General features: G+C 38.0%; 1 protein-coding gene across 1 annotated transcript in view; it reads left to right on the forward strand.

Annotated features, from left to right (window-relative positions):
- Nucleotides 1-20,021, forward strand: part of CRY2 (cryptochrome circadian regulator 2) — a 39,149-nt gene extending 19,128 nt beyond the window's left edge. Inside the window, exons 4-12 of the mRNA XM_032208635.1 lie at nt 5,620-5,804; nt 7,707-7,795; nt 9,085-9,225; nt 10,351-10,662; nt 13,098-13,249; nt 13,502-13,704; nt 14,445-14,534; nt 14,854-14,987; nt 19,070-20,021. Of these exons, the coding sequence (XP_032064526.1) occupies nt 5,620-5,804; nt 7,707-7,795; nt 9,085-9,225; nt 10,351-10,662; nt 13,098-13,249; nt 13,502-13,704; nt 14,445-14,534; nt 14,854-14,987; nt 19,070-19,087 (1,324 nt within the window). The 3' untranslated portion in view covers nt 19,088-20,021. The remainder of the gene's footprint in view (nt 1-5,619; nt 5,805-7,706; nt 7,796-9,084; nt 9,226-10,350; nt 10,663-13,097; nt 13,250-13,501; nt 13,705-14,444; nt 14,535-14,853; nt 14,988-19,069) is intronic.
- The last annotated feature ends 882 nt before the right edge of the window (nt 20,022-20,903 follow it).

Consider the following 20,903-nt stretch of genomic DNA (forward strand, 5'->3'; position numbering starts at 1 on the left):
AGATGTAGCAGTTTGCACTTAAAATTGCAGGCTATTGGATACAGTGGCTGGTCCAGAAGATGGAATTCTGTAGGCCATGGCTTTTCTACCTCCCTGACTTTAATTCCAGCCTGCTCTATGTGAACAGTCTACTGGAACACAAACACCTCTATAGTTCAATAAGAAGATATATGAAGTAATGTTGTTGCCTGTGCCAGTTTTCAAACTTGAAATGCGTGTGGAAAAAGGCAGAAGTAATCCAGCAATTAGATGCATTATAGAACAATGGAGAATTGGATCGGAGCAAAGAGCCAAGCCCAGCCTTTTGCATCATCCAGTAGCTGGGCAAAATCAGAAGATAAGACTTTATGGAGCAGAGCTAGCAGCAACATGTTCAGTTATGCTCTGCTCCCAATATTTTCATTTCTCAGGGACAGGAGACTGGCACAAACAAAGGATGAGGGGCAGCTCCAGCTGGTGCTCATTTGGCTTGAATCTACCATCATCACCCAATCTTGGGAATGATGTGCACTGAATAAATCTGTAGGAACGCCTCAGGTCTTGCCAAATGAGAGGCCAGAATTCAAACAGAACTGATCCTGTCAGCATTCTTGCAGAATCATTGGCAGGATCAGGTTTGTGCTGTCTGGCTAGAGAGGTAAGTTTTCCAGAAATTTAGAAGCAGCATAAAGTCAGAAATTTGTAGAGTTTGCTGAATAAACATAGCAATACCTCCTTCTGTTTTTTCCCCCACAACAATACCACACTGGTGAGACCACACTTAAAATACTGAATCCAGTTCTGATATCACAATACAAAAAAGATGTTGGGAGCCTGGAAAGTGTGCCGAGAAGAGCAATAATGATATAAAGGCTCTGAGGGCTAAATGAATGGTTGAGGGAGCTAGATATGTCTAGGCCTCGGATGGCGAATCTATGGCATGTATGCCAGAGGTGGCATGCAGGGTCCTCTCTGTGGACACGTGCGCCATCACCAGCTGCTCTTCTGGTGTCTGGCAAGCGCATACATGCTGGGCAGCTGTTCTTCATGTGCACCAGAAGCACTGGAAAACCAAAGACCAGCTGGCTGGTGTGCATGCACATGCAGACCACTTGGTCTTCAGGTTTCCGGTGCTCTGGTGCGTGCATGCGCACCGGCCAGCTGGTGCTTGGGTTTCCAGCGCTCTGACATGTATGTGCGCATGTGCATGCACACGCTCTGGTTTGGGCACTTGGTGCCGAAAAGGAGATCCAATCTAGAAGTAAGGAGATATTTTCTGACAGTGAGAACAAACAATGGAATATTTTGCTTCCTGGAATTGTGGGTGTGCCATCACTGGAGGTGTTCAAAAATAGACTGGACAACCATTTGGGATGTTATAAAACTCCTGCCTTGAGCAGAAAGTTGGACTAGAAGATCTACAAGGTCTCTCCCAGTCCTATGATTCTATGTTCTAAAATCCTTCAATGTCCAGTGGGACCTCCGGTCATGACCGTAATCTGTTCCAGGACTTTGATCGGCACCCGATTTCGTCGTGACCAGAAGGAAGACTGACTGTGCATGCATGTGCACACAAAAAAGGCACGGAAGGGGAAATCTCTACAGCAGGGGAAATCGCTGTGGCTGCGTTTGATTGCCACCAGAGGATGTGTTCGTGAACAGAGTAAAACATTTAGTGGATTTTTGGGTCGGCACCTGATTTGGTCGTGGGTAGAAGTGTTCGTGACCTGAGGTCTCACTGTAGACTGGGCTAAGGGAGAATGACTGGCACAGCCAGCTAGCAAGCTTCCATTGCAGAGGGTGGATCAGAATCCCTCTCCTTGTCTAACATCTTAACACTACGCCATAAACCTTATTGTAACATCATACAAATGTTACAAACAACATTGCAAACTGCTGAATTGTTGAGGAATTAGAACATCTCCTGATTTCTGTCTGTTTAGGAAAAGCAGTCAGGCAAAGAATTAACACTGAAAACAGAAAAAAACAACCCTACTTTGCATGAAGGTCTCCACTTATTCAAACAGGAAGGCAGAGTATGCATTTTCAGGAGGAAATGGTTGAGGAAAAAGTGGGAGAAAGATGTATATTTTAGCACATTGAGACAGACTTCACTGTTTATATATTAGTTTATTTCTTGATTTCATGGGTTGAAAACAGATTCTTTCACCATTGTTCTAAGTATCATTCAAAATGAAGGTTTAAGGAAGCACTTTTTATTTTTCAGGGGAAAATAAAAATGCAAATTTTTCTTTCTATTTCTTAATTATTTTTAGTTTCTTTTTTCAAGCTTTCCCATCTCTGACTGGAAGTAATGGATAGGGAAGGATTAATCTAGAGAGCAAGATCCTCACTTGATGCAGATTAGGCTTGAAATGATCTATTTTGTGCAATTAAAGAGAATTTTTTTTTTTGCAGACCACAATACTAAAATTGTGCAGGGCTGTAAGCCATCTCATAGTTGATCACACTTCTGGCTTATAAAGTATTGGATAAATGTTGGATTCCCTCCAAGATGATGTGGGAAGTTATCATCCAGCCCTCTCCCAGAAAAATGAAATATCCTAGGAAATATTGAAAAGCCAGAATATTTCTCTGGATATGAAAAGAAAGAAACATGTTTTAAAAGACAGAATAGTTGCCTGTAGCTTCCTGCCCATCCCCACTGTTAGTGGGCCATTAAGACGGCCAAGCTAGTCCACTTTACATAATAAAGACTTCACCAGCAGCTACAGGAAAGCATGATAATATTGGCCCTTTACTCAACTGACCACATGGCATCTGAGAACTCATCCATACCTGGATTCAAAACACAGCCTAGAGAGTAGCCCCTGCATGGCCCCATGGGAGTCTGACAACCAATCAGAATACATTTCTTACACAGGAACAGGAAACAGAGAGGTGGGACTAAACAGGTTATAAAAAGCCTAGCAAGCCCCTCCTTCAGCCCTTCTCTTCTTCTCCACCAACATTGAAGCATGTGATCACCTTTTCTGTTCAGGGCTCAAGCCATGTGGCCCTGTCCAACAATACACCATCTTTCCAAACAGCCTCCATGTCTCCAGTGTCTTTTTCCCCACTTGGAGCTGAACCCAGAAGGACATTTCTTTCATCAATGGGTTGTCTGGAAAATTTCTATCTTGGCGGTCATTGAAAATAGCAATCCCTCGCCAGTATTAAATGTTAATCAGTTAGGAAGCTGCTTAGAATGCAGCTTTGAAACCTGTAATCAAATAAGCCTTGTACTGCTTCATTGTAGGGTTTGAAGCAACATATTGCAAATAAGGGGGGGACAGGACAGTTGTGAGCTTTTCTTTCTTCATCTGTAAAAGTTTTTGTATCCCTTTGAAAATGGGAAATGTTTATATTGTTTGTACCACCCGTCTATTTTTAGCTCTTGCTTCCTAGCATATTTGCTCTTGTAAAAGGAGGAACTTTTTCCTAGAGTTCTAATTTTTAGAATTGCTTGGGTATTCCAGCAAAGCTTGTTTTTCATAGTCCATCATAGTCAAGCTGCGGGACTACAGCCGAAAGAGGCTTTTCTAAAGACTCCTATTGAGCTGGGCAGAGCCCAAGCTTTGACTTTACATTTTCATGATCAATATGCTGTCAGTTGCAGAAGCTAGAACATGCTGTTTAACCTGGTTTCTCCTTTCTATTCAATAGCCACACCATTGCTCTATAATGCACCTAATTTCAGAGAAAAGCTCTGTTTATTTTGAAGATCGCTTTTAGCTTTGTTATCTAAAGAGGGATTGACATTTGGGTTGAAAGACACCGTCCCTTTGTGGATGCTATGCATTGTTAGAAAGATGGGTCACAAAGCCACACATGTGAGCGTAGCTCCTTGAAAAGGCTAAGCAACGTGGAGCTCCTCCCCATCACACGTGCCGCCCTGGAAAAATATCAGGCACGTGTGTCTGGCTTGAAAGCACTATTTGCATTAATGAATGACGAGGAGGATTGCCTGCAGGAGCTGGGCAGAAAGCTGTTTGACTGCTTCAGAGTCTATATAAGACAGCAGCTTCACTCTTGTTTAACTCTTTCTTTTCTGACCTGTTTTTTCTTTTAAGCTTTCTTGTTTTGCCTTGTTGTGCTGTATTTTATTCTGGAGTTGGTTACAGATCTGTTGCTTCACTGCAACAGATTTATTTTTATATTTATAAATATTTCTTATTTATAAATATTTCTTTATTTATTTATCAGCACAAATACAACAAATGTAACAAAGGCAACAGTAAAAATATTGGGTTTCTGTCGTGATGGACTCTTGTGACGAGCCGATAATGGAAGCAGTTAGCTTCCTCCCATAATTGGGGCATACCAGGGGTTGTGACATTAAATATATACCTACCTCCCTGGCTTCAGCTGATAAGGAGGAGGACCTGTGGCTCAATGGTTAAGACATCTGCCTAAGATGCAATACATGACAGGTTCGAATCCCAGTAAGGGTATGGCTAGCTGATGAGAGCTAAATAGCTTGAAATAGATCTATACTAGTCTCCCTTTATTTATTTATCAGCACAAATACAACAAATGTAACAAAGGCAACAGTAAAAATATTGGGTTTCTGTCGTGATGGACTCTTGTGACGAGCCGATAGACAGATAATGGAAGCAGTTAGCTTCCTCCCATAATTGGGGCATACCAGGGGTTGTGACACTAATATATGTATATATGTATATATGTATATATGTATATATGTATATATGTATATATGTATATATGTATATATGTATATATGTATATATATATATACATATATACATATATACATATATATATATATATATACATATACATATACACACACACACACACACACATACATATATATATATATATTCCAAGACTTTTCTTGTTTTGTGTTTAATAAAGGCTGCCATTGTTAACTTTTCACCATTCCAGTTTTAATACCCTAAGTCAAACACCAAATACATAGATAAAGCCATGCCAGTCTCAAGTTTCATTGAGTTGAGAGTGAGAATGATTCTATAGGAATGCTGGATTCACCTTGATTTTCTTCTACAATCCGAGCTACTTCTGGCAAGGCTTTGATTTCTTTGCCCTGGATAGACCTCTTCCAAATTTACTTTATTTTATAAATCAATGACGGTATTCTACCTCTTATTCTGTTAGTTCTGATCTTGGCTGTTGTTTTTTCCAGAACTGCTGCATTTTTGGTTATCCTTTTCTCATTATACTTGATCTGTAATAGCAAATAAGCAAATAATAGAAAACAAATTTCTTTGTATATCTGTGATGAGTAAACAGTTTTTCTTCCAGTAGTCCTGCATCTGTTGGCCCTGGTTGTTCAACTAACAGAGCTAAATAATATAATGCACTTGAGTTCCAAAGAAAACCCCTTCCCATCTTGCAAATCATTTGCAGACAGACAAATCAACTAGATTCCTCTAACTTCCCAGCCCTAATATTTGAGGGAAAAGCCGTGTGTCTATGAAGCCTTCTAGAAGGCTAACAAGGGATGGAACAATTTGTATAAAGCAAGGAAAGGAAGGAAGGAAGGAAGGAAGGAAGGAAGGAAGGAAGGAAGGAAGGAAGGAAGATTTTGACAATATACTTTTCCTACACATCTCATGGAACAAAACTGTTCTTTCATTTTTTTTCTTTATCCTGCAGGATCATTGAGCTGAATGGACACAAGCCACCCCTCACTTACAAACGTTTTCAGGCCATCATTAGTCGCATGGACCTGCCAAAAAAGCCAGTCAGTACCATAACAAGCCAACAAATGGAGATGTGCAAGACCGAGATCCAAGAGAACCACGATGAAACCTATGGAGTGCCATCTCTAGAGGAACTAGGTAATTTTGGTGGGTTTGGAACACTTCCTAGATGGGCTGTAGTGCCTTCCATATTTAATCTGATCTGGTTTTGGTTTCAAACCAATATTTGCATTATATATATATTCTGAAGTTTAGAAAATGAACAGATCAGCTTCCATTGATTGATTATATGATATAAAATATAATCCAGTGTTTCTCAACCTTGGCAACTTGAAGATGTCTGGACTTCAACTCCCAGAATTCCCCAGCCAAGTTGCCAAGGTTGAGAAACACTGATATAATCCATGTTATTCTTGCATGTTGCTCTGATTTCCATTTTGTGATTATATAACATTTCAAAGAACTTTTAATATTACTTTGTTCCCCAGTTGTTAAAATATTATTTAGGGAGCCATAAGTTTCTAGCATGTTTGACTTAACTATAATTCCTTTTTATTTGAAGTTCACAAGGTAGTTAATTGTCAGCTAATCTTCTGACCATAATACAAAAATTGATATGGTTCCGAGCCATTGCTGTTATTAATAAAAACCTTCTCTTTATTATCTTGCCATTATATCTGGATCTATAGAAAAGTTGAGAATAGAATGCCATACAGTATAATATTATTATATGGCAATCAGCAGATGGTTAATATGTAGTCTCTGATTATAAAGTGACTTCTGATTACTCTAGTTATAAATGCATTTATATTTTATCCTATTTCTTTAAAGTTACATCATAATTTCCTTCTTTTTATTTCTAATTCTAATTCCAATTCTTTTTCTAATCTTCCAAGCCATAAATCACAACTACATTTTTCTCTCTTTTTTAAGCAAACAGTCCATATGGAGTTTTTAGTCACTGATAAATGTAATTGTTGATTTTTCTGGAAACAAACAAATTAATTTTTCTTCTCTGCTAGGTATTTTCTAATTAGCTATTCATTAATCCAGCAAGAAAAGATTTGGTTTCAGTTGAAAGTTGATCTTTACAATTCTTTTTATTAATGTATGTATTTGCACCCAGATAATTTCTGGCTATTTTTACAGTCCCTAATTACCATTATTAAACCAGGACTTTCTATGGGACTGTTGCCATTTCAATTCCTAACCCCCTACCTTTTTTTCAATAAAAGCTTTTTTTAAAACTGTAAAATAAAAGGATTTTCTCGATTGTATAAAATATTATTTCAGCAACAGAGTGATCAATGCCTGGAATGCACTACCCAACTCTTTTGTTACATCCTCAAACCCCCAAAACTTTAAGCTTAAACTGTCTAGCATGGATCTCATTCCTTTCCTAAGAGGTCTGTAATAGCAGTAGCAATAGCAGTTAGACTTATATACCGCTTCATAGGGCTTTCAGCCCTCTCTAAGCGGTTTACAGAGTCAGCATATTGCCCCCAACAATCCGGGTCCTCATTTTACCCATCTCGGAAGGATGGAAGGCTGAGTCAACCCTGAGCCAGTGAGATTTGAACAGCCGAACTCCAGTCAGCTGAAGTAGCCTGCAGTGCTGCATTTAACCACTGCGCCACCTCAGCGCCTGTAAGGGGGCGTGCATAAGCACGCCAGCATGCCTACCATCCCTGTCCTATTGTCCCCATTTACTCGTACTCATTTCCTATGTCCATGTCTATGTTTATACTTATGCCTGTTATTTCATAAATAAATAAATAAAAATAAACAAAATAAAAAGAGCAAGATATTTTTTCTGTTTTAATAGCATAAGCTTTAGTTTCTGCATGCATGTATCAAATGGGGTTTTTTCCCCCTAAAGATGTATTTTGACTCGTCCCAGTTACCGTCCGTACTTGTTTTAAGTTAAACAGTTCTCCATGGGGTTTAGCAAACATGGTGGCAAACAGCTCTGAGACAGTTTGAGATATTAATCATGCTGCCTGAATATTAAGTTAATAGATGCACTCCTTTTTCACTCAGGCTTTCCCACTGAGGGACTTGCTCCAGCTGTTTGGCAGGGAGGGGAGACTGAAGCCTTAACTCGTCTGGATAAGCATTTGGAAAGAAAGGTAACCATCCCTATCTTTGTTGCAAAATTACCTTTCAGAGAAGGTATGTTTTCTAAGCCATTGGTTGTCAACCTTTTCCCCACCATGGACCCCTTTTAAATATCTTTTGTGGTCACACACCATGGCCACAGATCCCCAAGACTCAACTCAAAATTTAAATCATAACATTTTTTCAAGCCTTGTGATGATATCATGGACCCCTGAGAACCACTGTTCTAAGTCATTTGATTTTAGAACAAGTTGCATTGCCTTATGTTTTTCAGATATAAATGTGCCATGTACTAATGAATATGCATAGAATCCCATTGCTATAATGGCTGAGAAATATTATAAGAGAAATATCGTAATCCAAAATAATATTTCTGCTTTCCTCCCCTCAAATCCTTTCTCCATAAAGTTTCTATTATAAATAATTAACTGGAGTATTAATATTATTATCTCTTTTATTCATTAAACATGAAACTCGGTCAACTGAACATTTAAAAATGTGGCACAAATACCATTGATAGGTGCTAATGGTTGACATGGGTTGCTGCCAGCATCCTAGGTATGAGCAAGTACCTTCTTAAAATATATGATGTTCCAAGTAGCACAGTTTTTTGCTAATATTATTGCAGGATCATGATGATGATGGTGGTGGTGGTGGTGGTGGTGGTGGTGGTGGTGGTGGTGGTGATGATGATGATGATGATCAAATGTAAGCAAATGTAGTTTTCAGGAAATGATTCTAATTCAGTATAAATCTTGCCACCTCCCTGAAAATTTGATTAAACTGTATATTATATCTGAGCAAGAATCAAGCTATGCCTCAGTATGTAATAAAAGTAAAACCCAAACCTCTGGAGTATTCATTTGATATCTTTATAAAGCTAATCTTTCATATACTTTTTTTCTTGGCAATTTAGCTCAACCTTTGTTCTGTATTTAATTTGATCTTAGTTGGTTGTGTTGCAAGAAATCATGTTCTATTAGATAACCATAGGGATTAATTTAGTTCTGTGATGAAATATGGGGCCTGTGTTTAAAAAAAATAGAGTCAAGATATTCTATGTCAAATAGTGCTACAGGCTCCTGCATTATTTTTAGATTGCTAAGATGTCTTTCCTATTCCCATGCATAAATATTTGAAGATATTTATAAGCTTGGTCATAAAAACAAGCAACATTTTTAATCAAGAAATACTGAATCTTCTGTATCAATTCTAATAAATAATAAATATTACATTTTCTTTTGTTTTTTTTAATTAATTCATTTTCACTTCTATTTTTTTCTGTCCCGTTATCTTCAAGGCATGGGTTGCAAACTATGAACGACCAAGGATGAATGCCAATTCGTTATTGGCCAGCCCCACAGGGTTGAGTCCCTATCTTCGATTTGGCTGCTTGTCTTGTCGCTTATTCTATTATCGACTTTGGGAACTTTACAAAAAGGTGAGGCAATGAGAATTGGGAAAAAAACCTAACCCTAACAATGCACACTTTCCAGGTATTATCTTCCTTAGTCTTATTTCTTCTTTACTATAGTGTTGAACTATAGTACTGGGAGTATTCATATCTTTTAGGCGTATGCGTACAAATGATGAAATGAGAGCCAGTTTGATCTAGCAATAGCAGTTAGACTTATATACCGCTTCATAGGGCTTTCAGCCCTCTCTAAGCGGTTTACAGAGTCAGCATATTGCCCCCATAGTCTGGGTCCTCATTTCACACACCTTGGAAGGATAGAAGGCTGAGTCAACCTTGAGCCGGTGAGATTTGAACCGCTGAACTGCAGATAACAGTCAGCTGAAGTGGCCTGCAGTACTGCACCCTAACCACTGTGCCACCTAGTGGTTAAGGCACCAGGCTAGAAAATGGGAGATGGTGAGTTCTAATTCCGCTGTAGCCATGAAAGCTGGCTGGGTGATCTTGGGCCAGTCACACTCTCTCAGCCCAACTTACCTCACAGGATTGTTATCATAGGGAAAACAGGAGGAGGAAGGTGTGTTAGATATGTTCACCACATTGACTTATTTGTAACAATAATAACTATGGGAAACAAACAAATAAATAAATAAATAAATTCAAAAAACCACTTTTAAAATTGTATTATTTTTAAATTATAAATATATTTTGTTCCTATAGAAAATAAGGAAATATGTACACAACAGCAATATAAAAGCTAAAACAATGGATTTTATAATGAATTAATTATTCAATTCATACTTTCTAGACATGCATTCATAGGATTACCTTTTGCATCAGATATTTTAAATTGTTTTGCTTTCATTATTCTGAATGTCCTGATTTCCAGTAGACCAAAAATATTTAAAGCAAATATTCTTATCAGATTATCAAATAGGTAGTAAAGAGTTCAGTAGAACTGTTCTATTCTAAAATGCTTGCTGCCTTGGTCCTGGAGTGGATGTTTCCTCAAAATACTTGGCTCTCCAATTAAAAGCTTCCTAAAACTTTATTCCCTGGGTAGGTTTAATTTGGAACCAAAATTACCTCAGAATTGATTTGGTGACTGACAGAAATGCATCCAATATGACGTGAACGTTTTGCCCTCTTTAGGTGAAGCAGAACAACACTCCACCTCTGTCGCTCTATGGCCAGTTACTCTGGAGGGAATTTTTTTACACAGCTGCCACAAATAATCCTAAATTTGATCGCATGGATGGAAATCCTATTTGCATCCAGATCCCTTGGGACAGGAATCCTGAAGCCTTGGCAAAATGGGCAGAAGGCAAGACAGGTTTCCCTTGGATTGATGCAATTATGACTCAACTGAGACAGGAAGGTTGGATTCACCATCTGGCCCGGCATGCTGTAGCCTGCTTTCTAACCAGAGGTGACCTTTGGATCAGCTGGGAATCTGGAGTGAGGGTGAGTCATGTCAGGAAGTGATAAAAAAACACTGAAGGATGATGATTATTATTACATAGCAACATCATATTGCATTATTAAATGTTTACATCAATTTGTTTTACCATCAACTCCCAAAAACAATTATTGGCTCTTTTGCTCTCCATACACCATATTTGTACCTTATCCATCACTTTCTTCTCCCTCTCTCTTCCCCCTCCTTACTGTCTTCCCTATGTCATCCTTCCCTTCTCTACTTCCCCTTCCTCTCTCCTCTGTCCCCAAGAAAGGGTGGCTTTATAGACCACAAGAAATTGAAACAGTTGTTGTTCTCTTATAAAGGAAAAGTATTGCCTTAGTTTCTTTTAAGGAATGAAAGAGTGAATGAAATATTTGAAAAAGTATCTTAACAGAAATGATTCCCAGAAACCAAATTTAACTGGAATATAGTTTAGTGGCATTAGGCTTTTTATATATATAGTTTCAGTGTTTCTATAGATACTTAGTTCATGGTGCTAATGTAGCAATAGCACTTAAGACTTATGTACCACATCATTGTGCTTTACAGCTCTCTTTAAGCAGTTTACAGAGTTAGCATATTGTCCCCAACAATCTGGGTCCTCATTTTACTGACTTCAGAAGGATGGAAGGCTGAGTCAACCTTGAGCCAGTGAGGATCGAACTCTTGGCTGTGGGCAGAGTTTGCCTCCAATACTGCATTCTAACTACTGTGCCACAATGGCTCTATTTACATACATATGTATAATATCCATTTTCCATTGCTGTGCAAACTCTTTCTAACTGGAGCCTAATACAGTAGCTTATTTTAAGGAATCAGGCTCTTTCAGTTCCATGACTGAATTATTGCATCATGGTTTAAGATTGAAAACAGTCCACAAGTTGCAGAAATCAGCTGATCAATTAACTACTGGGATAGTTGATTGTGAATGTATAGTACTGATGTATGTGCTGCACTGGTGGGTTGTGTTAACATTAGTCAGTAAAGATGTAAGTAGTAGAGCAGGGCTTCAGATTCAGTAACAAAAGTATCCTGTGAAATGTGTAGGACACTAATTTATCTATCCGCAACTCTCTAAATATTTAAACACTTTAAACCACATCATACTTTAATGGGCAACAATAGGGACAACTATTTTAAGGAGTTGCAAACAGACGTTATGGAACATGAGTGCTTCTGAAGCACTGAAGTGCCTTCAAATTCAAAGGATAGCGTAGTCTTACTAAGAAGTTCAGAATACAAATATTAAAGGCCTGCTTTCCAACCCTGTATTAAAACCAGCAGGAGAAGTGGGCCTAGCTTGCAGAATGGTGGATAGAACAGGGGCTTCAGAGATGGTGGCACGTCAATTGTGGATTTTTCTCCTGGGGCAGGTTTGGTTGCCTCAGCTCATTCTATTCTGTCATTTAAGGACTTCTTCATTCACGTCTCCTTTGTCCTATTCAAAATATCATTTCAACATGTGTTTGCAAGGTAACACCTGCCCCAAGATCAGGCTGATTTTTTTTAGACTGCCTTGAATCTAAATTTGTTATAAATATGTTTGTTATTTGTTATGCATAATAATGTTTTATTATTTTATGGAGGTTGGGTTAACACGGATTGTTTTTATCAAGCAATTTTATGGAAAATGTGTGTTAATACTTCGGCATGGTGTATATTGTTCTTGGCTTCATTGGGAGGAGAGTAATATAAAAATAAAACATACAATAATAAAATACACAGCAGTTAATTGGATTCATTCTCCAGGATCAGGATCACTAAACATCAGAACTTTGTACAGCTGACAAGGCATCCAAAATAGTTGACGTAAGATCAACAACAAACTTCATACGTCCACGGCAGTGGTGGGTTTCAAAAATTTTTAGAACCTCTTCTGTAGGTATGGCCTGTTTGTAGGAGTGGCTTGCTGGCATGTGACCGGGTGGGAGTGGCTTGCCAACCATATGACCGGGTGGCAGTGGCCAACTTTTAAAATGTGGTGAAACTCACTTAACAACACTCTTGCTTAGCAACCAAAACGTTGGCTCAGAAACTCTGGCATTTGAAGCACACAAGTCTTAAAGCTGTCAAGTTACCAGACACTTGCACCCCAACCCTTTAGAAAAAAAAACCTCAGGGGTGTTCAAAGTTGACAGCTTTTAGACTTGTGGACTTCAAATCCCAGAATTCCTCCTCTCGCTCTTCATCTTGATGATGTGCAGACGAGCGGGTGGAGGGAGCTGGAACCGGTTCTAAACAGCATTGTAGATTTGTGGAACCTCTTCTATAGAAGAGGTTAGAACTGGCAGGAACCCACCCCTAGTCCATTGTCTAAAATTCTGTTTCTTTCCTCACATCAAAATTGTACCAGCCACTGAACAGAGTCTTTGATTCAGACCAGTCAAAGTTACCGTGAAAATCTTCCCTCACATTTTCTCTCTTTCCCTTTCGACAGGTATTTGATGAGCTGCTTCTGGATGCAGATTTCAGTGTGAATGCAGGTAGCTGGATGTGGCTTTCCTGCAGCGCTTTCTTCCAGCAGTTTTTTCACTGCTACTGTCCCGTTGGGTTTGGGCGTCGTACAGATCCCAGTGGTGACTACATTAGGTGAGCATATGGGTTGAAGTCACCACAACTTTTGTCACACTAAAGCCAAGATGAAAATTTGTTCTTCCTTTTCCCCATGATCCCCTTTTTTTCCCTTTGGTAGCACAGTTTTTGATTGTCAGTTCCCAAACAGGAGTAAAACATCTTTTAAATAAGAATACAAGCTCATCTTTTTACATAATTGGGCTAGCTGGTGACATATATAAATTATTTACAGTAATTAACGATAGTCCTTATTGATTTATTCTATAGGCGGTATCTACCCCAATTGAAAGGTTTTCCATCACGCTATATCTACGAGCCCTGGAATGCCCCCGATTCAGTTCAAAAGGCAGCAAAATGTATAATTGGGGTAGACTATCCCAAACCCATGGTGAACCACGCAGAGACGAGTCGACTAAACATTGAACGCATGAAGCAGATTTATCAGCAGCTCTCACGCTACAGAGGCCTTTGTATGTATATTTAATGATTTGTAATAATTTATTACATTTGTATGTTGCTCAACGCTCATCAGCTCTGAGACACACAGACATATACATACATACATACATACAAACAAACAAACAAACGAACACACACACACACACACAACTAGGTAAAAGGGAGTGGATTTGCTCTCATTTGATATCAACACCGGATGAGCAAAGATTAACACCAAGATTAATACTGGACCAACAATCAAGAAATAACAATGCCACAATCAAGAAACTGCCAACTCAGATAAACCAGAGGTGGGTTGCTGCTGGTTCGGCCCAGTTCGGCCGAACTGGTAGTGGCGGCAGTGGGAGGCTCTGCCCACCCACCTGGATGCGTCTGTGCATGTGTAGAAGCTTCTGCTCATTCGCAGAAGCATTGCTCGTGCGCATGAGCACGAGCAAAACGGTTAGCAACCCACCACCAAGATAAACAATCAGTAAAAATCAGCCTAATCAAGTAACCACTAAGACACTGACAGGGTAATCTGATATTAAATGAAAGTAAATCCCACTCTCTGTTAGCACTGGTGATGTTACCTAGTTTGGTAATGAAACATCTGCAAGAAAACAGCTACACTCAGGGAGCACCAAGGATCCCAGAATTCAACCTTGAGCTATAAATTTTCTCTTTTATTAATGTGCATCTATGTGAATGTACTTTGAGATGCATAAAAAGGTAGGCCTGCTCTTTAATAGAGATGTCATTTTTTTTTCAGGTTTATTGGCCTCTGTCCCATCCTGTATAGAGGACTTCAGTAATATAACCACAGACCTTTCTTCAGCCCATGGAAGCTGCAGCAATACAAGTGAGCCACAAATTAAGCAACTTTTCAGTGGCATTAGACCACACTTTCACTTTTAATATAGCTTCAGTGAACCTCTTGGAATGATTTGTGTATTCTAATAGTTGCTTAAAAGTGAAAGAGAAATAACATGGTACCACCTTCAGTGAGAAACTCTGAAGCAAAAGGGTAAACAGAAATCTACAATTAATTTCTCCTGTATAGTTAGTACTTGTACCTTGCATCTAACACGGTAAACATTTGAAAACCTAAATGACAACTTTTGAGATTCTAGAAGGTGAGGAAAGGTTTAATAGCACCTCTTCTACTTGTCTTTTTACAGTATTAAGGCAGTCCCAGTGTACTTCTCCAAAAAGGAAATGTTATACTGGAGAAGAAAACAGTGAAGAGCTCCACAAAAGGGCAAGGATGATGATACATCAGGGATCAAAGAACTCACAACAAGAACTTTTGCAAGTGAGTAGCTATAGAAGCCTAAGCAGGGGTTTGAACTCGAAGACCTCCAAGGTCCCTTCCAACTCTGTTATTGTGTTGTTCTGTAAATGTTAGATATTTGGGATGTGCAATGACTCAGTCAAATAATTTGGATTTCTATTTCTTTACTGCTTTGAGACAAAAGTGTAAAGATATAAAAGTGGCAGCCCAAAGGATTGAGGAAGAAGATAAAATTGTGAGCTTCCCTACTTTCTGATATGTTGCTTGGAGAGAAAATAAGTGCATTACTTCATAAACAGAATTTAATGGCTCTGGTTTCTATGTTTGGTCTCAATTAAATTATCCATTCAAATTTTGCATTTTTCTGCAGAAATTCAGGCGCATGGAAATTACAAAATGTGACTGGAAGAGGAAAGTGTCACCTAATCCACAGATTGATACCTTTGCATTAGATTTACTCTCAGGGTTATGACGTAGGGTCTTTGAAAATTTGCAGGATTGTTGTCTTCCCACTATTAAATATTGAGTCTAAATTTATTTATTTTCTTAGTACATTTGTGACTTGTGCAATCAGAATTGCTTGTCAGGAAGAAATACTTCTGTTTCATTTTTCTAAAAACTCAATCAGAAGTGACAGTTTTGTGAACAGTCTGAAGCACAAAATCATCAGAGCTTAAATGGTCTTAAATATTGATCTTTCTTGTTTATTTGCAACATTCAGAGTCAACATTTTTCCTCCTGTTGAGAGCTCGCACTGGAATAGTTGTGACTGTTCTATTTTAGACATTACAAAGAATACGGAAAATATAAAGGGAAAGTCTGAGTAACTATTGGTTTTCCTTAGATTTACCTAACATCTGAATGTGAATTAATATCAGTATTAACATAATACTAGAAGTTAAGAGAGTTGGTATTCCATATAATTTTTTTAAAAAAATATGACTTCTACTTGCATTTGAAAGTGTTTGTTTTGTGTTTCCTTAATTTCAGTTATTATTTAAAAAATCGACACATTGTTTTATAGGTTAGTTGATTTAGCTGATATCCATTTTCTTTTAGTCTACTACTAACCTAATTTGGGATGAGCATTTTTTGTAATGATCAGAAATTTTATTATTTCATTTTCATTATATAGTATCTCATTTTGAAAATGTCAATTATAGCCACTTTGATCATTAAAACAATAAGTTTATTTACTTTTATTTCATATTTCTAAACTGCCTATCTTCCTCAAAGAGGGGCTCTGTTGCCTTTTTAATAATAGCATGGACACCGAGACAAACCTTTCTTTAATTTGTTTAGGTCAGTTTCTTTCTTGAACCTTCCTAAGCTTATCCTTTCAGGACCCCTTCCCATTTTTAAAGATTATGGAGGACCATAAAAGAGTTTTTGTACGTAAGGGTTATGTTTCTGAATATTTATAATATTAAAAATTGAACTCAATGTTGCTGCCTCTGCTTCTCATAATTGTTTGATGGGATTTTAATATTTTATTGTAACATAGGCTGGCAAATAATTTTGATTTCATGGACCTTTGAGAGGATCTTGGAAGATCCTTAGAGGGTCCTTGGACCCCACTTTAAGAAACATTGGCTCAGGAATTCTGGAAGTTGAAGTTCACAAGTCATAAAGCCATAATGGTTTAGCTGATTCCTTTTGTTTAAAAATATTTGTTAGGGACCTTCACAAGTTGGGACTTAAAAGGAGTCTGCAGAAGGCATTTCTGTTTCAAATTTGTTTCTTTGATGCTAGTATATTTATGTTGAGAATTCATTTCTAATTTTCCTTTCTTGAAGCAGAAATATAATTATACACTAGCAGTGTAATCTTTACTTTCTGATTACCAAATAAAGCATTCATTCACTCAGAACATATAATATTCCCTTCCTCTAAGGATCTCAAAAGGGTTTACATGGAGCTTACTTTGTTTTATCCTTACAGTGATAGTACATGTATAAATTGGGCAGAGAATCAGTGATTTGACAAAGATATTCTACAAATATTTTTGAAGAATGCATACATTCTTATGAATGTATGTATGGCATCCTTTCTTTCTATTCTCTAATTTTTAAACATTCTTGTTATTTTCTCTCCTTTTAAAAACTTTCTTTGCAGTCACATTTTCTTTTCCTTCTTGTTTTCCTTTTAAAAATGGGAGGGGGGAAATGGATACTATCCTAGATTATTGTGCTATAAGTTAGAATAAATATTACATTTTTATCCTTGGGAATGCTTTCATTGTTCCTTCTCCCTGAGATTTGGGGATGTTTTCAGTGATTCTACACTTTTAGCAGCCAGAAATCCTTGACATTTTGATCCTTGCAAAATTGCTGTGGTTTTATTGCCCTCTACTGCAAGGATTGAATATTGTCATTGTTATTTATTCATTTCTTGCTTTTCTGGTTTTGTCATGTTTCTCCTTATACATTCTTTATAATTTTTTTCAGAAACTCTCTTCACCATTAAGCTCCTTATTTAGCTCCAGTTTTCTTTCTTATCTCCTACTTTTCATATTTCCAATATATAACTTCTTGGTTGGATTAGATTGTTAATCACTGTTTTGTGACATCCATATTACTATTTCCTCTTTATATATCTCTCCCAAATCTTTAACTTTCCTCTTGTTTTCTTTTCTGTTTTGACTTATATAGGGTGTAAATTTGTGGATAGGAGTGTTTATTTTTCCATATTTTTCAAAATAGAGAGGATGCTCATTATTCATGGTACAGGTCAGGGGTGGGTTCCTGCCAGTTCTAACCTCTTCTATAGAAGAGGTTCCACAAATCTACCATGCCATTTAGAACCAGTTCCAGCTCCCTCCCCCCGCCTGTCCACACATCATCAAGATGAAGAGCAAGAGGAGGAATTCTGGGAGTTGAAGACCACAAGCTGTCAAGTTTGAACACCCCTGGGGGTTTTTTCTAAAGGGTTAGGGGTGCAAGGGTCTTGTAACTTGACAGCTTTAAGACTTGCACACTTCAATGCCAGTGTTCCTGAGCCAACATGACTGGAGGAGGAATTCTGGGAGTTGAAGTTCACAAGTCTTAAAGCTGTCAAGTTTGAACACCCCTGGGTTTTTTTTCTGAAGGGTTAAGGGTGCAAGACTAACTTGACAGCTTTAAGACTTGCGTGCTTCAAATGCCAGAGTTTCTGAGCCAACATTTTGGTTGCTAAGCAAGAGCGTTATTAACTGAGTTTCACCACATTTTACAAGTTGGTCACACCCATCCAGTCACATGACTGCCAAGCCACCCTCCCACCCAGTCACATGACCATCAAGCCACTCCCACAAAGCAGGCCACACCTGCAGAAGAGGTTCTAGAAAATTTTGAAACCCACCACTGGTACAGGTAGCCCTTGCTTAATAAAGGTAATTGGGACCAGCAACTCCATTGCTAAATGGATGTGGTTGTAAAGCATAATGTCACGGGCAGCAGTATCTGTTGCTATTGATAGGAGAATTTCACACAGTCACAGCATCCTCTGATCATGTGATTGGCATTTGCGACCTCCTGCCAGCTTCCCCATATTGACTTTGCTTGTTGGAAGCCAGCAATGAGAGTCATGAATTGTAATCATGTGACCATGGGACATTGTAAGTATTGTAATAGTGAGCCAGTTGCCAAGCACCCAAATCACAATCAGGTGACCGCTTGCAATGGATGAAACTATGATGAATGGTTATAAGTCCTCCTATTCAGTTCTGTTTTATGAAGTCATTGCAAACACAGAATTAGTGAATACTGAAACCTCACTTGGGAACTTGTGTATTAGATGACTCGGGTTTTTTTTACCACTCTGTACATTCACAAATGAAAGCACTGCATGTACCCTATTGATTTTATAGTAATAAATATAGTGAGTAGGAGAATTTGTAAATATATAATCCTTAAATAAAGAGAATTGGCTGCAGATACAATTGTACATAGTTTTCAGCTGGTTCGCTTTTTCCATAAATGAACAAACTCTTTTGGATCACAGTTTTTTTCTGCAGGACAGTGGTAAATATATGTAGATAAAGATGTTTTCATTGTATTCTCTGTTTACATTCTCAGCTTGTGAGCAAACTGTTAAATAACTTTGGATTTCTCATTTCTTTTCAGACTGAATTTGGAAACTAATGAGACAAAAATAATGTCACAGAATGGCTAATGGAGTAGGGAAGCATTTTCGTAAGAAGAATCATAAGACCAAACAGCAATTCCACTTGTTGAGCATGTGAATGCACAATACACAAGGACTCTAAATCTCTAATGAAAGAGGCAGTGAACAAGTTTTGTCAATAAACACAATCTCAGTGAACAAATACGTGCCTTTCGTGAGATTAGGGAATTGGTTAAGGAAAATCTGGAGCTAAAACTTGCTCATTTGCAAGTTTATTCAAGGTACTGCAGATGGTATATCTTTTTTTTTTTTTTGCTTCATTTAGCACATCCTTATTTCTTCTGTTGTCATTGTTTATTAGGAAGAACTTGGATGAACCACGCAAAATAGTTCATGGTGTTCCTAGTAATTCCATTTAAACACTCCATGCAACCACTAAACATGTATATAGATAGTATTATAGATGGAATCACATCTGTAAAAATATCATTAAACCAGCTTTTATTGCTTCTATAAAGGCATAGTACTGGAACAACAGTGACCAATTTGAAGGTACTAAAATAGTAAATTTAATGTTTACTAGAGTGTTTACCTTCCAATCATATTATTCTGAAATAAAAAAAGATATACTGAACACCTATAGTCATGTGAAAAAGAAAGTACATTATCTTTAAGTTCTATGGTTTTATGTCTCGGGACATAATAAAAATCACCTGGTCCTTAGCAGTTCTTAAAAATAGGTAAATACTATCTCAGATGAACAACAACACATGACATTACACCATGTCATCATTTATTTTACAAAAAGAAAGCCCAAATGAAGAAGACATGTGAAAAACTAAGTGCACCTTATGATTCAATAGCTTATAGAGCCACCTTTAACAGCAGTACGATCTACCCGTAGAGATCCGGACCCTTTCCACTCTTTCGGCCTTCCCAAAAGCCACTAAAACCTGGCTGTTCCGGCAGGCTGGGGCTGTTGAACAAGGTCCAGCCCCACCTAGACGGAATGTATGGTGTGTTGTTTTTAAAATTGTATCTTTTTATTTTTAACTTTTAATTTTTATCTTGTTTCTGTAAGCCACCCAGAGTCCTACGGGATTGGGTGGCATACAAATTTATTAAATTACTAATTAATTACTAATTACTGTATCAGTCTTATACCGTTGTTAGAAGAATTTTGGCCCACTCTTCTTTGAAGCAACTTTGAAGCAACATTGCTTCAGTTCGTTGAGGTTTGTGGGCATTATTTTATGCACAGCTCTCTTGAGGTCCTGCCACAGCATTTCAATCAGGTTGAAGCCTGAACTTTGATTAGGCCATTGCAACACCTTGATTCTTTTCTTTTTCAGCCAATCTGTTGTAGATTTGCTGGTGAGCTTGGAATCATTGTTCTGTTGCATGATCCAATGTCAGCCAAGCTTTAGCTATTAGACAGATGGCCTCATATTTGATTCTGGAGTACTTTGGTATACAGAGGACTTGATAGTTGACTCAATGACTGCCCAAGGGCCCAAGTCTTCTGGCTGCAAAACAAGCCCAAATCATCACCCCTCCACTACTCTGCTTAATGGTTGATGCAAGATGTTTGTGCTGATATGCTTACTTTTAAGAACTGCTAAGGACCCGATGGTTTTTACTATGTCCTGATTGGTAAAACAATATAATTCAAAGAGGGTGTACAGGTAGTCCTTGACTTACAACCACAATTGACCCCAAATTTCTGTTGCTAAGTGAAACATTTGTTAAACAGTTTTGCCCCATTTTACAAATTACTTGTAACAGTTGTTAAGTGAATCTGGTTTCCCCATTGACTTTGTTTGTCAGAAGGTC

Source organism: Thamnophis elegans, chromosome 1 (assembly GCF_009769535.1).
Source record: "Thamnophis elegans isolate rThaEle1 chromosome 1, rThaEle1.pri, whole genome shotgun sequence".
In the NCBI taxonomy this organism is placed as follows: Eukaryota; Metazoa; Chordata; class Lepidosauria; order Squamata; family Colubridae; genus Thamnophis; species Thamnophis elegans.